This window comes from Hypanus sabinus, chromosome 11, assembly GCF_030144855.1.
Source record: "Hypanus sabinus isolate sHypSab1 chromosome 11, sHypSab1.hap1, whole genome shotgun sequence".
NCBI lineage: Eukaryota > Metazoa > Chordata > Chondrichthyes > Myliobatiformes > Dasyatidae > Hypanus > Hypanus sabinus.
The window spans coordinates 14,543,801-14,571,777 of record NC_082716.1 but is presented as its reverse complement, the minus strand read 5'-3'; the positions used below and the strand labels follow the sequence as shown (position 1 = coordinate 14,571,777).

General features: G+C 40.8%; 1 protein-coding gene across 3 annotated transcripts in view; it reads right to left on the bottom strand.

Annotated features, from left to right (window-relative positions):
* Positions 1–436: 436 nt before the first annotated feature.
* LOC132401711 (calcium-activated chloride channel regulator 1-like) overlaps positions 437–27,977 on the bottom strand; it is a 67,582-nt gene continuing 40,041 nt past the window's right edge. For 2 of the 3 annotated variants that reach the window (XM_059983819.1, XM_059983818.1), the window contains exons 8-15: positions 24,664–24,891; positions 24,405–24,582; positions 21,965–22,068; positions 21,656–21,877; positions 8,216–8,468; positions 5,363–5,530; positions 3,300–3,527; positions 437–1,161 (exon numbers count right to left, since the gene is read on the bottom strand). In XM_059983819.1, the coding sequence (XP_059839802.1) occupies positions 689–1,161; positions 3,300–3,527; positions 5,363–5,530; positions 8,216–8,468; positions 21,656–21,877; positions 21,965–22,068; positions 24,405–24,582; positions 24,664–24,891 (1,854 nt within the window). In that variant the 3' untranslated portion in view covers positions 437–688. The remainder of the gene's footprint in view (positions 1,162–3,299; positions 3,528–5,362; positions 5,531–8,215; positions 8,469–21,655; positions 21,878–21,964; positions 22,069–24,404; positions 24,583–24,663; positions 24,892–27,977) is intronic. The other variant, XM_059983820.1, reaches the window with a different exon arrangement.

Sequence of the window (27,977 nt, the reverse complement as noted above, 5' to 3'; positions counted from 1 at the left end):
TAATATACTCTTAAAGAGAACATGGATGAAAGTAAAATGAAGGATGAAGCAGGAGGGGTAAGTTAGATTGATGTTGGAGTAAATTAAAGGGTCAATACACACCTTGGGCTGAAGGCCTGTATTTTGCTGTTCTGTTCTGTGATCCAGGCTCTATGTTCCATGAATAATTTTCCCTTGTGGTCAGCTGACCTCTCCATCCTCTGCTAGGCCTCCCTTTTCAACTTTTCTTCTTGAATGTCATAGATGCATCTATGGTTACGTTAAGTGGCTCCACTTAATTATAAATGGCTGCTGCTAATGGTGACAAAGATGGAATATTCAATGTGTAAGACAAGTATCTGAAGTTTCTATAGAGACTCAACAAGCTCCAAAAAACAATCTTCATTATGAACTCCTAAAAGGTGGTATCAGAAAATGAATAAAGTAATGCTACCAATTCAGAAAATATTGTTTTTATTGATACAGAGCTCAATAATTCAATAATACAGATTCTATCCCAGTAGAAACCACATCCTCCTCCAAAAGCAGTGTTTCCAATCTAAAGCATCTGATCAACACAAGAAGTTAGGCAACAAATTTGGACAGGATATACAAAGAAGGTCTTCCATTTGTCTGGGAATGATTATAGATATCTCAGAAAATCCTCAGTCTAATCTGCAACAATAATACCTCAGAATAAAATAAAAGTTCAGCAGCTGAATTTTCTGTACGTTATTGCTGCTACTGGAAATCTCTTTTTGTATTTCTTCTCCACAATATAATAAGTAATCCCAATAATCAAACATACAATTACTGCCACTACTACTGTAATCCATGTACTGTGCAGAACCCGTACTTTATTGTCCTCCAATTCATCAGGCAAAGGCACAGAGAAAGAAGCAGTGGTAACATTGGACACCCATTCATCAGGCAAAGGCACAAAGAAAGAAGCACTGGCAACATTGGACATGTCGGAAGACTGATTGTTTTCATCATAAGCACATAGAGCAAAATAAAATGTGGTCGTGTTTTTAAGTTCTGTACTTCCAATGGCAATTGTAAATGTTTCCGTGGAGCCAAATGGTTGTGGTTTCAAACTTGTCACATTAACCTGTTCAGCTCCTGAGAAACTGTCCCGTAGCTGCAGCAGTTTCGCACTCATTCTCATCTCATAGTAGGAGGCTGATAAAGAAAGGAAATACTGTAAGTGATTTCATTGACATATTGAATGGTATCGGATAGATGTGAGAATGTGGTGAGCGCTTATGCAGCTGATCGGTTGTGTGGTAAATTAATTGGGCTTCCTGTGTGCAGAAAGCTCTCTCTTTTTGTGCGGGCTTTTGAGTGCATATGTTTCCATCTTGGCGGGAAGTTCATTGGAACTTCATTGGAAGTTGCCCACTATGTGCAGTGGCTAACATGACTCAGTAAAAACATTTAATCAGTTGTCATTGTTTCTCCGTGCATACATAACCACTTGTGACTAATTTGCCTACTTCGATATCATTCTGCAACTTTTTAATTCTTGTTTCAATGTCCTGGTAAGCAACTTAGGATATTTTGCATTCAAGTGAAGTTGTCATTACAGATCAGAACAATGTAATGCAGTTTAATTTTGAAACCTTATCTGTTCAATTATTTCTATTCCAGTTCAATATATTCAGACTAGATTAACTTTATTTGTCACGTGTATTGAAATATCAAAACATACAGTAAATGTGACATTTGTGTCAAATCAAATCAGCGAGGATTGTACTGGGTAGCCTGTAAATGTTGTCACGTTTCTAACACCAACATCACATGCCCACAATTCCCTAACAACTCCCTAACCCTGATCATATGTCTTCAGAATGTGGGAGGAAACTGGATCAGCCAGAAGAAACCCACACGGTCACAGGGATTACATACACAATCTTCACAGGCAGGACTGGAAACTGAACCTTGATCAGTGATCACTTGCACTGTAAAGTGATGGGCTACCTGCTGCACCACAACACCGGGAGGATTCCCTGCCTGTAACAATTCCAGCAGAAAGAGAGGCCAACTGTACCTGCCTTAACTCTCTGGGCCACTGTGTATGTGTTAGTGTGCACTGATGTTCATAGACAATGAGTCAGTTTGTGATCTTCAGTACCAGACATTGACTGGAAATGTACTGTCCCATTGGGATCAGAGTGATCACAGTTCACTCTGTGAGAGCTGTGAAGATGTATGAGAGGGAAGGACATGTATCTTATTCCCTGTGGTCATTGACTGACTGTGGTCTTCAATACTCACAACTTGGTCATAAAATATACTTCAATAGCCTAATGGTATTGAGTCAGGAGCTGCTGGTAGAAACTGCCATAAAGACCACTACAGATATGCAGCTAAAATTGTCACATTGAAGCTGTGTGTATGAACGGCAGGCGTTGGGAAGCATTCAGAACCTATATTTCCCCACCTGGAATCTATCTCATTGTGAATATGTAAAAAGCTTTAAATTAACATGTTATTGAAGATTACTTAAATATAACCATTGAAATAATGCTTCACCACAGGAAATGCAATTCCTAATTATGGTTTTGCAACGTTAAACATTTTCTTCAGTTTACACATATAGCATTGAAAGTGATGAGACTAAAGGAGGTGTAGAGTCTGCTGTTATAGGAGGATTACCATAAATCTTTAAACCACAAATAATGATATTTGATCTTTAAAAAAGGAATTCTTCTACCATTAGAGCCAGCACAGTAATGTAGTTAGTTAGGAAGCTAGATATGGCCCTTGTGGCTAAAGGGATCAGGGGGTATGGAGAGAAAGCAGGTACAGGTTTCTGAGTTGGATGATCAGCCATGATCATACTGAATGGTGGTGCAGGCTCGAAGGGCCGAATGGCCTACGCCTGCACCTATATTCTATGTTTCTATGTAGTGAATGGTGTAATGCTATTATAATCCAATGAGTGGGTTCAATTCCACTGCTGTCTGTAAGGTGTTTGTATGTTTTACCCATAAGCATGTTGGTTTCCTCCAGGTGCTCTGGTTTCTTCCCACACTCCAAAGATGCATGGATTAGGAGGTTAATTGGTCACATGTGAGCAAATGGGAAGCACAGCCTTGTTGGGGTAGAAGGGCCCGTACCGTGATGTATCTCTAAATATTTTTATTAAAAAGTAGTTCACTAGCATCACATCTTTTATTTGTTCTTGTTCTTTCATCCTGGGGAATGTGCTTCATTGTGTCAAACCTCAGCTGATCAGCAGATTTTTCAACTATCTGATCACTTCATTGCTGGGAAGAAAAATTCCATGTAAATTATTAAAATGCAGGAACATTTACCTGTTCCTTGATCCATGTCTGCTCCTGGTGCTGTCCACTGCAGCTCAATTTTGTCTTTTTCTATCGTTGCTTGAAGATCTGTGACTTTGCATGGTGGAAAGTTGACAGTAGGTGTACCTTGAGGGATTGAAAGTGCTCCTCCTGATTTGACCCTGCTAAAGCTTCCTATTTGAGCCGCAGAATTTTCTTTACTAACTCGAGGCTTTGGTGGATTTATGTGAATAACACCTACATTGAAGGAAAAAAACTGGAATTGAAATTGGGATTGGTTTATTCTTGTCACATGTGCCGAAGTATAGTGAAAACCTTGTTCATGCAGATCAAATTATTACACAGTGCATCAGGATAGAACAAGGTAACATAATAAAGTATACCAGTTGCAGAGAAAGTGCAGTGCAGGTGGACAATAAGGTGCAAAATAATGCCTTAGGTTTTGAGGACAAGAGTCCATCTTATCATATCAAGTAATCATTAAGTAATCTTACAACAACAGGGTGGAAGATGTCTTGAGCCTGCTAGTATGTACTTTCAGGATTTTCTATCTTCTGCACAATGGAAGATTGGCAAAGAAAGGAGAGATGTGAAAGGTACCTTCTCCAGAACTCAGATCATACAGAGAGAACCATGGCTGAACCAAGGATGCCTCCAGCCCTCATTTTTTTCCGATATTGTGGGGGATGTGGACAGTAGAAGTTCATTGCTTTCTCACAGAGTGAGGGGCAAGGAGACTCTAACAGCCCTCTCCCCAAGGTTATGTTGTTACTGGGGAAAAGCGGGCAGAAGGGACACAAGCTCAATGATATTTATTCTGACACTTTCTCTCTGATATCCTTTGTCTAACGTGAAGTATCATGGACATTGGAAATCTGTATTTGAAGCAGAAACACTGGAAGTTCTCAAAGGATCAAGCAATGCAATGTTTTCTCTACAGATGTTGCTTGAACTGATGAGAACTTACAGGATGTGGTTCTTTTTTCCTTCTCTAGAGCTACCTTGCATTTCCTCTACTTGTTCCATTTTCTTTCCCCAACTTATTCTTTCTCCCTGCTGCTTCATCATTCCATTCTCCATCTCTGCCATCTTATTCTCACTCAACCCATGGGTTGTGACCAAGTCACAAATTCCTGCCAGTGACTTGGATCTAAGTTGACACAGAACTGTGGGAATGCCTACCTGATGGGATTGTACTAGATTAATGATCGGAAGACAATTTGAATCTCATTCAATTTAATTCAAGTCAAGTCAATAAATTCTGAATAAAAAGTGAGTCCCAGTAAAAGTAACAATGATGCTGCCAGATCATCTTGAAACATTACTCTTTCAGCATTGCACTTCAGGACAGGACATCTGCCATCTTTCTAGAACTTCAGGTGTTATTCTACTCAAACACAATGTACTTTAAAAACATTTTTTTATTCTGTTACACAGTTTATAGATAGCATAGAAAGCAAGGCTCCAGTATTTTTAAGCAAACCTCGGGAAACAGGACCAGATGAGTTTAAAGGGATTATGCCAGTCAGTGCCCCAGTGAGTGGATGGGGAGCATGATATACGTCACTGACTGAGTCCAATACGGGACCACTGGCATTTCCAATTAGACCAATAGCATATTTTCAGAGTTTTAACAAAGGATCCAATGTCCGGGTAGCATAGCCTTCACAATGTATAACTTTGTAGTGAAGGAATCCACATCGGCCTGCATGTCGTAGACGGACAGTGACTTGCCTGAATGCCATCCTATTAAACAGGGCAGGTGGCGTTGTGGGATTGTGTTCTTCCTGATGATGAGTGACTTGACAAACACAGCTAATAATGCTGGAGGAATGGGCACCAGTTCACAAACAAGCATACAATTCAATGGCTCACTCTGACACTACATCACAAACCAAGGAAGGTTTAAATGGATGTAAACCAATCAAGACAAATGGCACTAGCACAGTCAGTATGGACAAGTTGGGCTAAAAGGGCCTGTTTGCATGCTGTACAGCTCAATGATTCTCTGACACTGTAATGATAAAAACAAACCTGTGTTGTCTTATTGTGAAATGCCAAATAGTTATTACCATTTTCTGTGTATCCTGGTATGTACATGGCACTCCCTTCTGTTCTGTTTGCCATCATGGTAGAACCTTCTTTTCTCTCTGCCCTCACCTTGAAATTGTATCTTCCGTGTTCAGTAGTGTTCAGGAAATACTTAGAGTACACCCCATCATTGCTGACAATATCAGCACCTAAAAGTAAGTAAAGGTGAATGATTTTCAGCTGAGGAGAGAATGCAACACTAATACTACAATTTTTTTTAAAAGCTGCCTATAGAAGCTTCCTACTCTCATCTCATTGGTAGTCCATTATGATGTCCTCGGATCAAGACCAAATTTCAAAATTTAAATGTTTTTATTGCTTTGTAGACTGCCCTAGGTGTGATGCATTGAGCAAGAACAATTTATAGCAACATACAAGAATGGGAATGTTTTACATTAAATTGATGTTCCATCACATCTGCAGAAACTGACATCTGAATGAGTTGCAAAATGATCCCAGACAGACACTATGTGTACAGAGAACAAAGACACCCAGCTACCCTGAATATTCATCAAGTTCAATGCCTGATTTATTATACAAGGTGATAAATGAATCTGAATCTAAATCACTTCTGAATCTCCCTGGATGGATTGATGAGAAAGTTTCCAAACAGCAGTAGGCCAGCAAGTTTGAACCAGTCAATCACAACCCAGAGATGTCTGAAACTAGCAAGTAATTCCTTTATTCTGCTTTTCCTGTCCATATCCATCTTTTTGCATCCAAATTTATTTTTTTTATTTATATGCTGTATAATTCTTTATTTTAATGTAATTTTTTATTCTTCATAATTGTTGAATGTTGTTTTTTGTTACATATCCGAATCAGAATCAGGTTTGTTATCACCAGCATGTGACGTGAAATTTGTTAACTTAGCACCAGCAGTTCAGTGTAATACATAAACTAGCAGAGAGAAAAAAATAATAATAATAATAATAAATAAACAAGTAAATCAATTACGTATATTGAATGGATTAAAATAATGTGCAAAACAGAAATACTGTGATTAAAAAAAAAGTGAGGTGGTGTCCAAAGATTCAATGCCCATTTAGGAATCGGATGACAGAGGGGAAGAAGCTGTTCCTGAATCGCTGAGTGTGTGCCTTTGGTAACACATCATCCTGCTTGAAGGTAACAGTAAGAAAATGGCATGCCCTGGTTGCTGGAGGTCCTTAATGATGGACGCTGCCTTTCTGAGACACCACTTCCTGAAGACGTCCTGGATACTTTGTAGGCTAGTACCTAAGATGGAGCTGACTAGATTTACAACCTTCTGCAGCTTCTTTCAGTCCTGTGCAGTAACCACTCCATACCAGGCAGTGATGCAGCCTGTCAGAATGCTTTCCATGGTACATCTATAGAAACTTTTTTGATTGTATTTGTTGACATGCCAAATCTCTTCAAACTCCTGATAAACTATAGCAGCTGTCTTGCCTTCTTTATAACTACATCGATATGTTGGGACCAGTTTAGATTCTTAGAGATCTTGACAGCCAGGAACTTGAAGCTGCTCACTCTCTCCACTTCTGATCCCTCTATGAGGATTGGTATGTGTTCCTTTGCCTTACCCTTCCTGAAGTCCACAATCAGCTCTTTCGTCTTACTGACATTGAGTGCAAGGTTGTTGCTGTGGCACCACTCCGCTAGTTGGCATATCCTGCTCCTGCACGCCCTCTCGTCTCCACCTGAGATTCTACCAACAATAGTTGTATTGTCAGCAAATTCATAGATGGTACTTGAGCCATGCCTAGTCACACAGTCATGGGTACAAAAAGAGTAGAGCAGTGGGCTAAGCACACACCCCTGAGGTGCACCAGTGTTGATCGTCAGCAAGGAGGAGATATTATCACCATTCTGCACAATCTTCTGGTTAGGAAGTCAAGGATCCAATTGCAAAGGGAAGTACAGAGGCTCAGGTTCTGTACAGTATTGATCAGGACTGTGGGAACAATGGTGTTTAAAAATGAGCTATAGTCAATGAACAGCATCCTGATATAGGTGTTTGTTTTATCCAAGTGGTCTATGGCCATGTGAAGAGCCATTGAGATTGTGTCTGGCCTTCACTTATTGTTGCAATAGACAAACTGCAATGGTTCCAGGTCCTTGCTGAGCCGGGAGTTCAGTCTAGTCATGACCAAAATCTCAAAGCATTTCATCACTGTAGATGTGAGTGCTACTGGATGCTAGTCATTAAGGCAGCTCACAGAACTCTTCTTAAGCACTGTTGTACTTCTTGCCCTTTTGATGCAAGTGGGAACTTCAGTGAGAGGATGAAAAATTGTCCTTGAATACTCCTGGCAATTGGTTGGCACAAATTTTTTGTGACTTATCAGGTTCTCCATCGGGGCCTGCTGCCTTCTGAGTGCTCAACCACCTTAAAGATATCAGCCTCTGAGACAGATATCACACAGTCACTGTGTAAAGCAGCGATCTTCACAGCTTAAGCAATAGTCTCCCTTTCAAAGCAGCATAGAAGGCATTGAGCTCATCTGGTAGTTCAATTACTTCATTGGCAACCCACCAGTAAGCCTGGCACTGGACTCACTACTATGTACAGTGATGAGATGGATAGTCTGTCTGCCATTCAGGCTTGTTTAGATCTTTGCATTTGACATCTTGAGGTCAAATAAATCAGCCAGCACAACACAGCACATTGAAGTCTTGTTCACAATTTGATCAGGTCATCTATAGGTTAAATAGGTCTCCTGGTGGCTGCCAATGGTAATTTGTCCTTTACCCACCCAAACTTATCAATAGATCTCCCCCAAACTTTTACTTATGTTCACTACCTCATTATTAATTTCACAACAGTTCCAAGAGAATTGTATACAACTTACCTAAACCATTATCTGAAAGCTCCACTTGTTCTGTATGACCCGTGGGTTTTTCAACAGTGATCATCACACTTGCATTTAAGACTGGTAAAAATCCTTGGGAGACTTTCACATAAATAACCACTGGAACCTTTCTGGTGATTTTTGTGCTGATGGTGATGGAGGGAACATTCTCATCCGCTGATTGGGATGTTACTGTAACTGTTGCTTGCTGCTGTTTTCCGGGATTCCTGATACTGTAAGTCCAAATTCCTTCCTGGAAGATAATTATGGTTAGTCTTATGATAATCAAAGGCAGGAATAACTTCTCAGTGAAATTTCAAATTATTGATACTAGACATATAGAAGAATGATTATCTCTGTAGGGGTCCATTGAGAAAGTTGTGCTGAGTCATTATATTCTGCTCTAAGATACTACAAGATCATAACACGTAGGAGTAGAATTAGGCAGTTTGGTCCATTGTCTGCTTTGCCATTCCTTCAAGGCAGATTTATTATCTCTCTCAACCCCATTCTCCTACCTTTTCCCATATCTTTTGATGTCCTTACTAATGAAGAATCTATCAGCCTTAGCTTTAAACTTACCCATTGACTTGGGTTCACATCATTCTGTGGCAATGTATTCCACAGATTCACCACTCTCTGGTTAAAAAAATTCCTACTCGTCTCTGTGCTAAAGGGACATTCTAATTTCTTGGTTTTGAAGGAAATCGGTGCAACCACTCAAGGCCCAATACTATGTCTCCGCCATGACAGGTAGAAATGGGTAACTTTGGATAACAGGGCTCTGAGAAAGTTATATAGGACAATTCCTGTACAGTGGATACAATGGATTACAGAATCATTGATGACGTCCAGCTGTACCATCGGCAGTGAGAAGAGGCTCATCATCGAGTAAGTACAAGATGCCATGCAGGATCTGTACAGCCAGCAATTCCTATCTGTCACCAACATACCTGCAATATGAGAACTATGTACTAGGCAGGAAAATCCACCATCATAGCAAATAACGTGAAAATTGGCAAATATTCAATTCTGGACTGAGTGAAACAAGTTTGACTTCATCTGCAGAGACCCAACTGACAGGTGGGATCAATTTCATCTACTTAGGCCATCAGAGCAACAATGCACCTCATACAGAGGGTGTAGCCTTCATGATGACACCAGAAGCACATAGAGCAATGATTGCATGGGAAGCCAATAGTTCCAGAATCATCACTGCTAGGTAGAAAACCAAGCACAAGATAACAACTAAAGTTATCCAATGTAACATGCCAACAAACAATGCTAATAAAGACGACAAAGACAAGTTCTAAGACACACTCAGTGGAGTCATCAGCAGAGGAAAGGAAAAAGACCTGACGATTGTCATGGGAGATTTTAATGCCAAAATATGCTGGTGATGAGGAAACACAGTCTCAGAGAAATGTACGACAATTGGAATCAATTTGCTGAAACTTGTGCTAACTTTAAGCTAGATATTGAAGGAAGCTTATTCCCTAAAGTACAATCCGAGCTACTTGAAAGACAAAGAAACTGTTTAGAGATTTGTCCTCACACTTTCCAACAGGTTTGAGGCACTTGAAGACCCTGAGAACAAAGATGAATGGTCTGCTGTTATAAAGGCAATAAATGAAACTTGCAGGGAAGTGCTGGGAAAAAGGACATTTGAGCACAAAGAGCGGGTTCTGTGAGGAATGAGGGAAACAATCAGTAAGTGAGAACACTAAAAGAAAAATGCAATAGAAGCAGAACGAGGAGCAAGGAAGTGGAGGCACAGAAGGAGCATGACAGAGAGCACAAGGAAGTAAAAAAGAAGCATCAAGACAGACAAGAGTGTACATAAACACCCTTGCATTCCAAGCTGAAGAAGTCTCAGCAATTGAGAATATGGAAGAATTATAAGTACTATCAAGTAACTAGCTGGCAAATTCAACCAGATCAACTCCCAAGAGAAGGTTAAAGATAGAAATGTCCTTAAGAAGATGAACAAAGTCAACATAGGGCATGTAGTTAAAACCATCCACTGTTGGTCCAAGCAGTCAGCCTCCATGCTGCAGGACGGCCTTGATAACATTGACTAGAATGTCTTCCATGATGAGGATGTCTCTGGAGTCACGAGTTTCATCTAGAAGTTCATCAAGAATGTTGACACCCAGAAATCAGTCAGGGTCTATCCAAACCAGAAACCCTGGGTCAGCAGTTCTATGTGAGCAGCATTTACTGAGTGACACAGAGACACAGTGACAGACACACTTACATTGCCAGTAATCAGCAGGAGATCAAAAAGTGCAACTATAACCTGTGCAAAGTCATCAAGGCAGTGAAACAACAACACAGACAAGATCCAGACACAAGTTTTTCCAACAACACACACAGCTTTTGGCAAGATCTGCATACCATGGCAGACTTCAAAGCTAAACACAGTGAAGTTTCCAACATTGCTGCCTCTCTCCCAAACAAGCAATATCTTTTTTATGCTTGATTCAATGTCACCAATACTGAGGCCCTGAGAAGACCTGCAGATGATATGACTGGCAGCTTGGACATCTCTGAGGTTGAAGTACTGAGGAGTTTCTAACGAGTGGACAGTCACAATGCTGCGGGACCGGACGGCATCCCAGGGCGGGTACTCAGGATGTGCGCGGCACAGCAGGCAGGTGTGTTTACAGACATTTTTAATCTCTCCCTCTCCCAGTGTAGAGTGCCCTCCTGCTTCAAAACATCCACCATTGTCTCAGTAACTAAAAAGACCAAGGTTGGGAGAGCTATTTTGTTACACTGGAAAGAATCTACTGTTTTCTATTGGCTCTCCTCCATTATGTCACATCTAAGCTTGGAGAAAATTAGAAGCTGGACATTTGTTACATCCTTTAATTTTGAACAAGTCTGGTGATGCTTTATTCAATATTTTCACATGATTTAATTTATTTTTATTTATTTATTTTTCTTTACTCTCTTTGGGGAAAATCCTTATCCATGAAGGTTCAGAGATAACTGGAAGGATGTGTTTTTTTTCTCTCTCTTTTTTTTCTAATTTTATCCTCAAATGGACTGCCCAATCTTTCTTTTTCTTTCCTTTTCTTTCTTTCTCTTTTTTTGTTTCAGGTTAGTTAGTGGGGTTTTTTTTTTCTTTATCAATTAAATTTCCAATCCTTTTTTTTATGATTTCTATGAGGAGTTGTTTTTTTTTGACCATTGTATATATAACAGCATAATATTTTACCTATTTGATTTTGACATTATATACTTTGTTTTTACTATTGCTGTTTATATGTATTTTATATTATCTACTTGTTAAACTCCTCTTCCAATTTGTATATTCTTTATTTGAAAATCAATAAAAAAGATTGAAAAATGAAATTAAATGAAAGACCAAGGTAACATGTCTGAATGACTGGCGTCCTGTCACACTCACCTCAATAATAAGAAAATGCTTTGAGAGGCTGGTCAAAGACAATATCTGCAGCATGCTGCCACCCACACTGGACCCCTTATAATTCACCTACTGACACAAGAGTTGACACAATGGCCACAGCTCTACACACCGTCCTTACACATCTGGAAAAGAGGGATGCTTATGTGAGAATGCTGTTCTTGGACTACAGTTCAGCATTCAACACTATAATTCCCTCCAGGCTTGACAACCAAGGACTTCACATGGTCTATATGCACTAAATGCATGGTGAAAAAGGCACAACAGCGCCTTTTCACCTCAGACGGTTGAGGAAGTTTGGTATGGGCCCCCAGATCCTAAGAACTTTCGACAGGGGCACAATTGAGAGCATCCTGACTGGCTGCATCACTGCCTGGTATGGGAACTGTACTTCCCTCAATCACAGGGCCCTGCAGAGAGTGGTGCAGACAACCCAGCACATCTGTAGATATGAACTTCCCACTATACAGGACATTTACAGAGACAGGTGTGTAAAAAAGGGCCTGAAGGATAATTGGGGACCCAAGTCACCCCAGCCACAAACTGTTCCAGCTGCTACCATCTGAGAAACTGTACCGCAGCATAAAAGCCAGGACCAATAGGTTGCATCTTCCACCAGGCATCAGACTGATTAACTTATGTTGACATATTGTATTTCTATGTTATATTGACAATCCTGTTGTACATACTATTTATTAAAAATTACTATAAATTGTACATTGCATATTTAGATGGAGACATAGCATAAAGATTTTTACTCCTCATGTATATGAAGGATGTAAAAAATAAAGTCAATTCAATAGTTCAAAGCGCTCCTGAACAGATAACCTCCCTGGAATCTCTTGTAATTCCAGGAGCACCTTCGGGTTTGGATGTAAACTGTGCCAGGCCATCAATGAAGAAAGTTATACAGCCAATCAAGATGCTAAAGTCAGGAAAAGCATCTGGCCCAGGCAGTGTACTACCAGAGGCTTTGAAGGTAGACCCTATCTTTCAGCAGATATCTTATTACACTTTGTTCTGCAACATTTGGGACAAAGAAGAGATGCCATAAGAGTGGAAGAAAAGTCACATAATCAAGCTTCTGAAGAAAAGTGACCTACAAAACTGTAAAAACGACAGAGTTATATCCTTAGTGTCTGTGCTCGGAAAGGTGCTAAACAGAATTATTCTGCAATGACTTCAACAAGCTGTTGACATAATACCAATCAGTCTTTAGGAAACTCTGCTCCTGCACAGACCAGATAGCTACCTTAAGGATAATCCTTGAACAGTCAATTGATTGGAATACTTCTCCTTATTTCATCTTCATTGACTAGGAGAAAGCATTTGATAGCTTAGACAGAAATACTCTATGGAAAGTTATGTAAAATTATAGAATGCCACAGAAATTTATCAATATCATCAGGAACACCTTCAAAATGTCATGCAAAGTCTTACATGCAGGACAACTGTCAGAAAGCTTCAATGTCAACAATGGGGTGAAGCAGGGATGTTTGATGGCTCCTTTCCAGTTCCTGGATTATGAAATGTACCACAAGTGTAAAACATAATGGGATCTAGTGGACCATATGCTGGCAACTTAATAACCAAGAGTTTGCTGATGACTTTGCCCTCATGTCCAGCTCTAACCAACAGATGCAAGAGAAATCAAAACTCTTGACTGCTAACTCCACCATGCTGGGTCTAAGACCAAGTATTAATAAAACAAAAGTGATGAAGATAAACTGCACCAGCAATAGACCCATAGTGATGAGAGATACAATCATGGAAGAAGAGATTTCCTTTGTCTACCTTGGAACAATTTTGAGTATATGTGGTGGAACAGATGAGGATGACAAAGCCAGGATCAACAAGGCCAGAGTAGTTTTCAACATCTTGAAGAAAGTGTGGACATCAAGAGTCATATCAAGGAAATGTAAAATCAGAATCTTCAACTCAAATGTTAAAATAATGCTCCCACATGGCTCTGAAATCTGGAGAGCAACAAAGAGAACACTACAAAAGCTGCAGGCTTCATCAACCAGAGCCTGCGAAGGATCCTAAACATCACATGGATTGAGAAAATAACTAACCAGACACTGTGGGAAAACACCAACCAGGGATCCATAGAAGTACAAATATGCAAATAAAAATGGAGGTGGATTGGTCACACCTTGAGAAAGCCAACCAACAGCAACACCATAGAGGCATTAAAATGGAATGCCTCTGAGGATAGACATAAAGACCAAAATTAGGCAATAGGAACACTCCTGGTCCACCCTCGAGAAACTGGCTCAGAACAGAGGGTGATGGAGACTGGAGGTCACCAAATGCTCCACTGGAAATAGACGAAGGCATTCCTATCAGCTTCACCCTATTTTAGCTATTTAATATAAATGTATGTAATTCAGATTTTTTATTATGTATTGCATTGTAGTGCTGCTGGTGATATTGAACCTGATTGTGATTCTGATTAAATTTCTCTTTAATCCCTTTCTCCTGACTTCTCCCTGTAACTTTTGACACCCTTAATGATGAAGAAACCACTAACTGCCAATTTAAACATACCCAATGACTTGGCCTCCACAGCTCTTTGTGACAATAAGTTCCATAGATTCACCACCCTCTGGATGAAGAGAGTCTTCCACATCTCTGGTCGAAAGGGATGGCCTTGTACTCTGAGACCATGCCCTTTGGCCCCAGAATCCCCCTCTATCTCTTGTATATTCCTATGGTGGGGAATCTAAGATGCTTTATAGAATGGAGATGTAGAAGAACTTCTTTATCCAGAGTAGTGAACCTGTGGAATTCTTTGCCACAGGCAGCTGCGGAAGACACGTCTTTCTGTATATTTAAGGCAGAGGTTAATAGATTCTTGATTGGTCAGGGCGTGAAGGGATATGGGGAAAAAGCAGGAGACTAGGGCTGAGAGGAAAATTAGATCAGCCATGATGAAATTTCGGAGCAGACACACTGGGTCAAATGGCCTAATTCTGCTCCCATATCTTATGGTCTATTGAAAATATTCTCTCCAAGTCTACTCTATCTAGGCCTTTCGATATTCACTATGTTTTAATTGGATCCCTGCTCGTTCTTCTAACATGCAGTGAGTACAGACCCAGAGCCATCAAATGCTCTTCATGTACTAACCCTTTCATTCTCGAGATCATTGCCGTAAATCTCCTTTGGAACTTTTCCAATGCCAGCACGTTCTTTTTTAAATAAGTGGCCCAAAACTGCTCACAATGAGGTCTGACCAATACCTTAAAATTCTCAGCATTACATCTTCACTTTTATATTCCAGTACTCTTGAAGTAAATGCTAACTTGGTGTTTAACTTCCTCACCACTGACTTAACTTGCAGTGTAACCTTCAGGAAGTTTTCAAGTTCATTTGCACCACTGATTTCTGAATTTGCTCCCATCTAGAAAATTGTCTTTGCTTGTATTACATCTAATGAAGTACATGATTGTACACTAACCTACGCTGTAAATTTCTCATCTATATTCACTTTAATCTAAGCTCTCTATTTGTTGACCACACTGCTACAGGGAATAAACAACATCCTGACTACATTATGAATGGCTGTCAGGTCACCCCCGACCTTCTGTGCTTCAATGAGAACAAACAGAGCCTATCCAATCTCATTTTGTGACAAAAATGCTCCATTCCAAGCAGCATCCTGGTGAAATCTCTTCGGCAACCTGTCTATTGTTTCTTTGTCCTTCCTGTTTATAGTTCAAAGTCAACTTCTCATCAAAGTACACACAAGTCACCCTAGTATAACCTTCAGATTCATTTTCTGATATAGATCGTAAATTCAAGAAACACAACAGAATCAATGAAACATCACACCTAACAGGACAGACAAACAACCAATGTGCAATAGACAACAAACTGTGCAAATACAAAGATAAATAATTATAATAATAATAAATGCAGAAGCCACAATTATTGAGAACATGATATGAAGAGTCCTTGAAAGTGAGTCTATAGGTTATGGAAACAGTTCAGTGAGGGGACAAATGAAGTTGAGTGAAGTTATCCCATCAAATTCAAGAGTCTGATGGTTGAGTGGTAATAATTTTTCCTCAATTAAAAAAGGTGTGGATCCTCAGGCTCTTATACCTTCCTCCTGATAGCAACAACAAAAAGAGAGTGGGGCAAGGGTGTGGGGGGGGGGGGGGTGATCTTTAATAATGGATTCTGCTTTCTTGTGACAGTGCTCAGTGTAAATGTGCTCAAAGGTGAGAAATGTTTTACCCGTGATGGACTGGCTGTATCCATTACTTTCTATAGGATTTTCTGTTCAAGGGCATTGGTGTTTCCAAACCAGGCCGTGATGCACCAGTCAATAAACTCTCAAATAATCTACTGAAATTTCGCGAAGTTTTAGATGTCTTCCTGAATCTTCACAAACTTCTAATGAAGTTGTGCTTTCTTTGTAATTGAATCTATGTGCTGGTGCCAGGATAAATCCTTTGAAATAATAACACCAAGTAATCTAACATTGCTGGCCCTCTCCACTATAACTTCCAAAGGAGGACTGGCTGATGAACATCTTCTTCTGCTGACGTCAATAATCAGCTCCTTTCTACCTGACATTGACTGAAAGGTTGTTGTTGCGGCACCACTCAGCCAGGTTTTTAATATCCCTTCTAAATGCTAGTTTAGTGAGAGTCGCTGCATGGGCAGTGTTTTAGAAACAAAGAAAACTTACAGCACAATGCAGGCCCTTCTGCCCACAAAGCTGAGCCAAACATGTTCTTACTATAGAAATTACTAGGGTTATCCATAGTCTTCTATTTTTCTAAATTCCATGTACTTATCCAGGAGTCTCTTAAAAGACCATATTGTATCTGCCTCCACCACCATTGCCAGCAGCCCATTCCATGCACTCACCACTCTCTGTATAAAAAACTTACCCCTGACATCTCCTCTGTACCTACTTCCAAGCACCTTAAAGCTGTGCCCTCTTGTGTTAGCAATTTCAGCTCTGGGAAAAAGCCTCTGATTATCCATATGATCAATACCTCTCATCATTTTATACACCAGGTCACCCCTCATCATCCAACACTCCAAGGAGAAAAGGCTGAGTTCACTCGACCTATTGTCATAAGGCATGCTCCCCAATCCAGGCAAAATCCTTGTAAATCTCCTCTGCACCCTTTCTATGGTTTCCACATCCTTCCTGCAGTGAGGTGACTAGAATTGGGCACAATAGTCCAAGTGGGGTCTGACCAAGGTCATATATAGCTACAACATTACCTCTTAAACGCCTAAACTCCTTGATGAAGGCCAATGCACCATATACATTCTTAACCATGGAGGCAACCTGCATAGCAGCTTTGAGTATCCTATGGTCTTGAATCCCACGATCCCTCTGATCCTCCACACTGCCAAGAGTGTTACCATTAATACTATATTCCCCCATCACATTTTACCTACCAAAATGAACCACCTCATACTTATCTAGGTTGAACTCCATCTACCACTTCTCAGCCCAGTTTTGCATCCTATCAATGTCCCTCTGTAACCTCTGACAGCCCTCCAACCTATCCACAACACCATCAACCTTTACTAAGCCATCACTCCAATTCCTCATCCAGGTCATTTATAAAAATCATGAAGAGTAAGGGTCCCAGAACAGATCATTGAGGCACACCACTGGTCATTGACCTCCATGCAGAATATGACCCGTCTTCAACCACCCTTTGCCTTCTGTGGGCAAGCCAGTTCTGGATCCACAAAGCAATGTCCCCTTGGATCCCAAGCCTCAAATTACTTTCTCAATAAGCTTTGCATGTGGGCGAAGCTTATCACATGCCTTGCTGAAATCTATATGCACTACATCAACTGCTCTACCTTCATCAACGTGTTTAGTCGCATCCTCAAAAATTTCAATCAGGCTCACAAGGCATGACCCGCCTTTGACAAAGCCATGCTGACTACTCCTAATCATATTATGCCTCTCCAAATGTTCATAAATCCTGCCTCTCAGGATCTTTTCCATCAAGTTACCAACCACTGAGGGAAGACTCACTGGTCTATAATTTCCTGGGCTATCTCTACTCCCTTTCTTGAATAAGGGAACAACATCCACAACCGTCCAATTCTCCGGAGCCTCTCCTGTCCCCATTGATGATGCAAAGATCATCACCAAAGGCTCAGCAATCTCCTCCCTCACCTCCCACAGTAACCTGGGGTACATCTCATCTGGTCCCTGTGACTTATCCAGCTTGATGCTTTCAAAAAGTTCCAGCACATCCTCTTTCTTAATATCTATATGCTCAGGCTTTTCTGTCCATTGTAAGTCATCTCTACAATCGTTGAGATCCTTTGCCATAGATAATGCTGCTTTGTACTGTGTATGTGATGTGGGAAGTTTGGAAGACCTCCAGTCTCCCGAATAAACACATCTGCACAAGGTGCACTGAACAGCAGCTCCTCTGAAGAAGCATTAAGGCAATGGAGCTGCAGCTCTATGACCTACAACTCATACGGGAGAATGAGGAGATGACAGATAAGAGGTACCGGGTGGTAGGTGACCCTAGACTGCAGGAGACAGGTGAATTTAAATTCTATTGAGGCGGATAACCTACCAGGGTAACCATAGTGACTGGGCCTCTGTCAATGAGTCTGGCACTGTGGCTCAGAAGAGCAGAGAGGTGAAGAGGACAGCAGTTTTGATAAGAGATTCCCTAGTCAGAGAAACAGAGATGTGGTTTTGTGTGCACGATAGAGACACCCGGATGGAATGCTGCCTGCCTGGTGCCCGGATCAGAGATGCCTTGGATCAGGTCCATGGCATTCTCAAGGGCAATGATCAGCAACCAAAAGTTCTGGTACATATTGGTACCAAATGACATAGGTAGGCAAGGTGAAGAGGTCCTGAAGAGAGATTTTATGAAGCTAGGTAGAAAGCTAAGAAACAGGACTTCCAGGAAGGTAATCTCTGGATTGCTGCCCATAAGGATAGGAGTATGACAATTTGGCAGGTGAATGCACGGCAGATGAATGGTGCAAGGGACAGGAGTTCAGATTTATGAAAAACTGGGATCTCTCCTGTACAGCTTGTACAAGAGGGATAGGTTACACCTGAACCAGAGGGGTCCAATATCCTTACGGGTAGGTTGGCTGGAGTTGCTTGGGAGGGAGTAAACTAACTTGGCAGAGGGGTGGGAACCAAAGTGATAATGCTGAAAATAGCATAGCTGGTTTATAAACAGAGACAATGTGTACTGAGGAGAAGCTATTGATATGTAAAAATTGTAGTAAACCGGATTAGTTGCAATGTAAATGGTGGACAAAATGGAAAAGGGTGAATACGGAACTGAAGGTGTTATGTTTGAATGTGTGCAGTATATGGAATCATGTAGATTAACTTTTACCACAGTTACAAGTTGGTAGATATGATCTTGAATGCATCACCGAATCATGGCTGAAAGAAGATTATAGCTGGGAGCTTAATGTTCAAGGATACACAAGAAAGACAGAGGGGACGTCATTGCTCTGTTGGTAAAAAATGAAATCAAATCATTAGAAAGAGCTGACATTGAGTTGGAAGTTGGTGAATCATTGTGGATAGAGCTAAAGAATGCAAGGGTAAAAGAATCTGATGGGAGATTATACAGACCCCCAATAAAGTAAGAACGTGGTCTGCAAATTACAGCGGGGAAAATTTTGTTGGTGCTGGATTCTGAAGAGGAAGACTTGCTAGAATATTATGAGATGACTTTTTAGAGCAGCTTGTGCTTGAGCCCAATGGGGAATCAGATGCTCTGGATTGAGTCTTGTGCAATGAATTGGAAATAATTAGGGAGTTTAAGGTAAAAGAACCCTCTGGCCAAGTGATCATATTATGATCAAATTCACCCTGAAATTTGTGAAGGAGAAGCTGAATTCAGATAGATCAGTATTACAGTGCAGTAAAGGGAATTACAGAGGCAAAAGAGAGGAGATGGCCAGAATTGATTGGAAAAGAACACAGGCAGGGATGATGGCAGAGCAGCAATGGCTGGAATTTCAGGAAGCAATTTGGAAGATTCAGGATATATACCTCTGAAATAAGAAGAAGTATTTGAAAAACAAGATGACACAGCTTCACTGTGGAAGACACAAGCAGTATGGTGGAAGTTCCAGGTGTCAGAAGTTATGAAATGAATGAAGGTGCCATTACTAGAGAGAAGGTCCTTGGGAAACTGAAAGGTATGAAAATAGATAAGTCACCTAGACCAGATGGTGTGCACCCCAGAGTTCTGATAGAGGTGGCTGAAGAGATCATGTAGGCATTAGTAATGGTCTTTTAAGAATCACTATGTTTTGGAATGCTTCTAGAGACTGGAAGATTACAAATGTTACTCTACTCTTCAAGAAGGGGAAAAGTTAGAGTAAATTAGACTCAGTACTCTGATCTCAGTGGTTGCAAAGAGATGGGAGTCAATTATTAAGGATGGGGTCTCAGGGTACTTGAAGGCACATGATAAAATCAGCCATAGCCAGCATGGTTTCCTCAAGGGAAAACCTTGCCTGACAAATCTGTTGCAATTCCTTGAAGAAATAAGAAGCAGGATAGATGAAGGAGAATTGGTTGATATTCTGTACTTGGATTTTCAGAGAATCATTGAGAAGTTGCCACATGTGAGGCTGCTTAACAAGCTATAAGCCCATCGTATTACAGGAAAAATTCTAGCATGGAGAAAGCAGTGGCTGATAGGCAGGAGGCAAAGGGTTGGTATAAAGGGATCCTTTTTTGGTTGGCTGTCAGTGACTAATGGTGTTCCATAGGGGTTTGTGTTGGGACTGGTTCTTTTTATGTCATCTGTCAATGATTTGGATGATGGAATTGATAGCTAGGTTGCAAAGTTTGCAGACTATATGAAGGTAGGTGGAATGGTAGGTAGTTTAATAGAAGTAAAGGGGCTACAGAAGGACTTAGACTGATTAGGAGAATGGGCAAAGAACTGGCAGGTGCAATACAGTGTCAGTAAGTGTATGGTCATGCACTTTAGAAGAAATAACAGGGTTGACTATTTTCTAAATGGGGGAAAAAAACAAAAAAACTGAGTTGCAAAGGGACTTGGGACTCCTCATACAGGATTCCCTAAAAGTTAATTTGCACATTGGTGAGAAAGGCAAATGCAATGTTGACATTCATTTCAAGAGGACTAGTATATAAAAGCAAGGATGTACTGTTGAGGCTTTATAAAGCATTGGTGAGGCCTAACTTGGAATACTGTGAGCAGTTTTGGGCTCCTTGTTTTAGAAATGATGTGCTAAAACTGGACAGTGTTCAAAGGATGTTCCGGAAAATAATTCTAGAACCAAATGGCTTGTCATATGAAAAGTATTTGATGGCTCTGAGCTAGTATTCACTAGAATTCAAATAATATGGGGTGACCAAATTAAAACCCAAAGAGTGGTGAAAGGCCTTGATAGAGTGGATATGGGGAGAATGTTTCCAATACTGGTAGATCCAAGCCTCAGAACAGAGGGACATCTTTTTTGTTCAGAAATAAGGAAGAATTTCATTAGTGAGAGAGTGGTGAAACTGGAATTCTTTGCCACAGGCAGCTGCGGAGGTTAAGCCTTTATGTATATTTAAGGCAGAAGTTGACAGATTCTTCCTCCTGAAGTCAATATTCTGCTCCTTGCCAGCTAACATTGAGTGAGGCATTGTTATAGCACCACTCAGCCATATCTAAATCTTTTGACTCATCTCTACATTTTATCCAACCAACAACAGTAATGTCATCAGCAAGCATTGCACTGGAGCTGCAATTGGCCTCACTGTCATAAGTGTAAAGTGAGTAAAGTGAGTGTAGTGAGATAAACAGAACTGTATTCAATATTCCAACTTGATCTGTAGAACAGTCAAAAAAGCCCGAATGAACAAGTCCAAATAATGCAATTGACTGTAATGTTAATGGAAAGTAAACCTACAAAACTATGTGGCAGCCAGACAGGCCCATCAACATCTGTGGAGCGAGAACTAGAGATAATGTTTCAGGTACATAGGAGAATACCTGTGCAGTGCCTTCAATTTTGAGCCATGCGGTGTGTACGTTCTCTTCTATGACAAAGTCATTGTTGCTGTATACCTTTCCATTGGGGTCACGCACAAATACTTGTGGTGTGGACGCCTCCCAAGTGAACACAAAATGTGTGTTGTTTCCAACAGTTTTATCAACAACAATTGAATCATTAAACCAACTGTTTTCATCAACACTCCATCCTTTACTTTCAAGCTAGGAACAAAGAAATAAACATATTTTATTATAAAGCACTTGGTAACATAAAAATAATAGGAAATTAATTCTCTAAGGTAATCAAACCTGGATTGCCTGTTGGTTGTTACCATCTCCTGATACTAATTCATTGAATGCATCAAATAATCCATTTGTGTCCACTTTATCAGTGGCTGCTAACCGTTGACCTCCTAGTTAATGGAAAATGAAAAATAATCCATAACTGAGATATTATCCAAGGTTTCATCTTCTATCCCTGATCAGTTCAGCCCTCACTCTAGTTATCCACATACATTACATACATATGCATCTTTTCATATGTATAGAACACCTTGGGGTGTTCCTTAAATCTACTAGCCAAAGCCTTCTTATGTCCCCTTCTAGCTCTCCTTCGTGTATTTTAAGCACCTTCCTGGTTACCTTAAAAATCTAGAACTTTGTCTAAACCTTGGTTCCTAAACCTTAAGTAAGCTTCTTTCTTCCTCTTGACTCAATGTTCCACATCTTTTGTTAACCATGGTTTCTTCAACTTACTAACCTTACCCTGCCTCAATGGGACAAACCTATCCAAAACCCCATGCAAGTGCTCCTAGTATTGCCTGTAATTACTTTATACATTTTCCATGTTTCAGAGTGAGTTTCCTCCAGGTGCTGCCATTTTCTCCCACAGTCCAAAGATGTATTGGTTGGTAGGTTAATTGATCATTGTAAATTGTCCCATGATTAGGCTAGAGTTAAATGAGGAGATTTAGTTGTGGTGCAGCTCAAAGGGCTCTGAAATTCTCCCCTGCCAAGAGATCTGTCACCTGACCAGGTTCATTACTAGTACCAGATCTAGTATGGCCTCTCCTCTAGTCAGCCTGTCTACATTTTGTGTCAGTAATCTCTTTTGAATGTACCGAACAAATTTTGCCCTATCAAAACTTTTTACACTTAGGAGGTGCCAATCAATAGTAGGAAAGTTGAAGTCACCCATAACACCAGCTCTGTTCTTTTGCACCTTTCCAAAATCTTCCTGCCAACCTGTTGCTGCTATTGGGGGGTCTTTTGAATGCTCCCAACAAAGTGATTGCTCCATTCTTGTTTCTGATTTGCACCTGTGCTGACTCAGTAGACTATCCTTTCACAATAGCATTGCTTTCTGCCACTGTGATACTATCACTGATTAGCAACGCCACCTTTTTACCTCCCTCGCTGTCCATCTGAAAGATTTAAACCCCAGAACATCCATTAGCCATTCCAGCCTCTGTGACAGCCATACTTCTGTGATGGTTATAATGTTATAGTTCCATATACTGTCCCATGTTAAAAACTTATCACCCTTTTTCTCATACTTCTTGCATTAAAATAGACACATCTCAACCCATCCAACAAACTGCAATTATGCTCTATCCATTGCCTGTTCATCCTCACAGTCTATCTACACAGTAAATTTACCTTTACATCAATTGCTCCATCCTCTGACCTATTATTCTGGCTTCCAGCTCATTGTTAGTTATCCCTCTCTCTGTCAGGCAGCAACCTTTAGCATTTTATCTGTCTTTTTTTTTACGAGGCTGAGTTTCTTGCTTGATGCTCAACCCAGCACCGTTGGAAAGTGTGCAAGGAGCTAGGACCAGTCATCTCAAAGTCTGAAGCTGATGCTAGTGCACCACTGGCTAGCTAATCTCACTGTCTAAGTAGCTTAGGCCCTCCATTACAGCTCCAACAAACCTACCCGCAAGAATATTAGACACCTCTGTGTTCAAAAAGCTGGAAATAACTACAAAATAGATTGAGCTTTATTTCAACTCTGGTGGTGACAATGTCCAACATTCTGTAGATTTGTATGGATATAGCAAGACCTTTAGGGGGAAGCATGCTACCATGATGAAGATGAGGTATTGCAGAGAAGACTGAGAGTCAGAATAGATGAGTCTATTCAGCTTCAGGGATATAACTAGACAGCTAGACAGGAATCACCAAAGTGCAGTAGGTCATTAGAAAGGCAACCCTTGACAGTCCCAGCTGTAAGATTCGAGTTCAATTCCTGCAGCTGTCTGTAAGGGGTTTTCTCATTCTTCCTGTGACTACACGGGCTTGCTCCAAGTGCTCTGGTTTCTTTCTATCTTCCAAAGAAGTATGGGTTTGGGTAAACAACCTGTGGTGTTGCTATGCTGGTGAGTCTTGCAGGCTGGCCCCCAGAACGGAGAACACTACAAGACAGTTCAAGCCCTTTGGCCCACAATGTTGTGCCAACCATTTTACCACTTAGACTGAGTTCAAAGTTGATGAAAACAGTGCATTTCCCTGCAAGTTTTGATGTACATCTGTCAAATAAAGATAATCTTTAAAGTAGCTTATTCGTCTTCATTACAAAATGGACGGGGTTTCAAAATAGGATGTATTACCTCAATTGTGTCTTCCCTCCTCATTGGTGAAGATCTCCAACCCAGGCAACATCCTGGTGAATTTCTGCACCCTCTCCAAAAATGTTCTCACACTGCTCTTCTAGTTGCTACCTATCTGACTGTCTGGTACTGGTTACCTGTCTTCATTGAGAACTGCTCTAGATCCTTCTCTGCACTTGACCCGAAAGCGATTGTGTGGATCATGGCTCTACTTTTTTCCACCTCTGTGAAGCAACTGCTAATACTGTCGTCCTCTCCGTCCGTAAGTAAAATAATTTCATCACCACTTGTATATCCATCATCACCACGAAGTACCTGCAAGACAATGAGTTGTCAACAAGTTGAGTAAAATGTAATCCCTGAAAGGAATGTGTTAATGAAGTTTTCCAGACCTACCTGAAAGCCAGATTGAACCCCTTCACAAATACATGTTCCCCCGTCAGCTGATGTTGGTAGCAGCCGTACAAGATCCTTCCTCGCACTACTACTATCATCAATCTTTTTTAATTGTGCTATAGTGTTGGCTTTATCGTTAAAAGTGACAATTCCAACTTGTGATCCATTTTCAATGACTTGCAGCAAGAATATCTCAGCAGCTTGTCGAAGCCTGACAATGCGTTTCCCCTGTTCACCAACATAAAGCACAAAGTATGATGTAAGATTGATCTCAGACCCGTTTAATGGACCAGACAGTGCTGGATACAACCAAATCTTAATGCCATTAGATGCAAACCATGAAGCTGCGACCATTTTGCTGGAATCAAGCTGTTGTTGCAATTCAGCCCCACATTCCTGGATGAGCAAGTGACCAGCACATTTACCAGCACATTTGGTAATATGGGGCTCAATATCCCCAGAGAGGTGACGTGATAGAGGTGTATAAGATGATGAGAGGCATTAATTGTGGATAGCCAGATGCTTTTTCCCAGGGCTGAAATGGCTAACATGAGGGGACATAGTTTTAAGATGCTTGGAAATAGGCACCCAGGGGATGTCAGGGGTAAGTTTTTCACACAGAGAGTGGTGGGTGCGTGGAATGCACTGCCGGCGGCAATGGTGGAAACAGATACAATAGGGTCTTTTAAGGGCCTCTCAATAGATACATGGAGCTCAGAAAGTTAGAGGACTATGCACTAGGGAAATTCTAGGCAGTTTCTAGAGTAGGTTACATGGTTGGCACAACATTGTGTGTGAAAGGGCCTGTAATGTGCTGTAAATTTCTATGTTCTATATTCTTGTTCATTCAGTGCCGTTTTCAATGTTCCTACTACCGTGTGTAACTAAACCTTCAAAAATTGTCCAATGCAATTCAATTCAAGGTTGTTTATTGTCAATCATCAGTAAATGAGCATAAAAGAGAACAAAATGATTGGTACTCTGGGTCTGAGGCAGCACTAAATAGACTATAAATATGAATGTAAAACAGTATGTTGAATATGTCTGCATATACATATAATTAGCTTTTATGCATAGACTGTATATACATTAAATGATGCCAGGTGCATCACATTGTATTTCGGATTAGACCATGGTCCAAGGAGAACCTTGTTCTCCAGTTTATGGCTGAACTTTTGGTCTGACCATCTCCTGGAAATGCTAACTATAATAGTCTTTGCCTCCTGCACTCTCCTCTCTGATCCAACTGCTGCTCCAACTATCCATACAATCTGAGAGAAGCTACAGCTGGTAAACACTTGCTGCAGAAATTGCCTTCAGTGTCACCTGACTGTTCTCTGATCTCTCTCATCACACAAGAGGCACATATGTTATTATATGTGCATAATAAAGAACTTAAAGTCCCAGTAGCCAAAACAAGTGTTTCACTTGGAAATGGAGGCGACAATGGTGACCGTGGTTGCATGTGCACAGTAATAAAATGTTCTAATGTAAACACACACCGTTTGTCTCTATTAAGAACAAACATAACATACTGTCAGAAGTCAACATACTAATCACAGAGAGTAAATGAATACTGTGTGAAACTGAGAAAGAAACAGAGTACAAAGGTGCAGCAAGTGACAGAGAGAAGCTAGCCAATGAGGCAAGAAAACACATTTTTACAAAGTTCATCAGTCGCCATATTCACTGAGAGAAATTCTGTTGAGAGAGCTAGAGTTCCCATCATGGAAAAGCTAAGTCCTCCCACACCTATGCAGTTTATTGGCAATCTAACTGATAATTGCCAATGCCTCAAAGAGTGTTTAAATATATATTTAGCTGCTGAGAGAAACTGATGAAAATTTGAGAGTGTCTATTTTTCTGTGTGAAATTGATGAAGGTGCTTTGGGACATCTATAACAACTTTCAAATTGATGAGACAACTTTTACGTTGGTCACTCTGATAACAGAATTTGAGGATCATCACATTTGAGAGATATGTTTTTCTTTTCCCCTGTGACTAGAAACAAGGTGTTACTTTGATCAATACTTAACTGAGCTTCACATAGAGTAAATCCTGTGAATTTTGCGATTTGAGAAACTCAGTAGTTAGAGGGAGAATATTTTGAGGAGCTGCACAGAGTTGACACAACAGTGGTGTCAAAAAAACAACCTCTCCCTCAATATCGCAAAAACAAAGGAGCTGCTTGTGGACTACAGGAGGAACGGAGACAGTCTCACCCCCATTGACATCAATGGATCTGGGGTTGAGACAGTGAACAGCTTTAAGTTCCTTGGTATACACATCACCAAGGACAACATGTAGTCTGTAAAGATGGTTGTGCAACACAGTTTGCAACAGCCACTCCGGAGCTGATATCTGTTATTTGTTAAGCGGGGTGCCATGCACAATCCTAATTGGATAAAAAATGGATGTGGGAGCACAGAGGAACATCTGGAAATCTCTCTGGAAAGCCTTCTTTGTTGCTGCAGCCGGGTCCGGGTCTCTGCTGAGAAGAACAGGCCCCCAGTCCTCAGGGTTGCATGGCCGGTGGCCGTTGACTGGGGCCTTATAGTGCGCTCAGCAGAGGATGGTGCTCAGAGAGGCTGTGCCGGAGGAGATGGCCAGAGGCTCGGAGGTTCAAAGGACTTGGAGTCCGCTGTGGTCGGGGTGCTTTCACCGTGTGCTGCATCTGCGAGGCTGGGTCCAACAGAGTTTTCATTGTGTGCTTTGTCTGTGAGGCTGAGTCCGGCACCATGGAAGTCCATAGCAGGGGTACGCCCTTCTGCCACTTGCGTGGGATGACAAGTCTATCGGGACCCTGAAGACTTGTGGAAAATGTGTGGTGGTTTCTTTCAAACTTATAGTCTTTTAACATGTTTGGACTATTTTTACTATGCCTATGGTCTGTTTTTTATCAATTATGGTATTGTCTGCACTGTTGTAACTATATGTTAAGAATAGCTATATGTAACTATATGGTTTTGTGTAGGTCTTGTAGCTTTAGTTTTTGGTTTGCTGGGTGGTAGAGTTGGTCTCTTGACTTGCTGTGTCTGGGTAGTCTTGTTTTGTCTGGTGGGTTTGGAGCTCCTTCCCGGGGAACGTGCTAAGATGGTAGCATGATATTAATATGCAGCAGCCTCTCCGGACTCTGGATTTGGGGATTGCCAAATGTTTTGTGGATTTTCTGGTATAGTCTGTTTTGTTGTGTGCTTTTGTGATAGCGTTCTGAAGAACATTGTCTCATTTTTTAGCTGCATTGCATTTGTGGTTTCTAAAAGGCAATAAACTGAAACTGAACTGAACTGAACTAAATGCCAGCTGTGTGGTG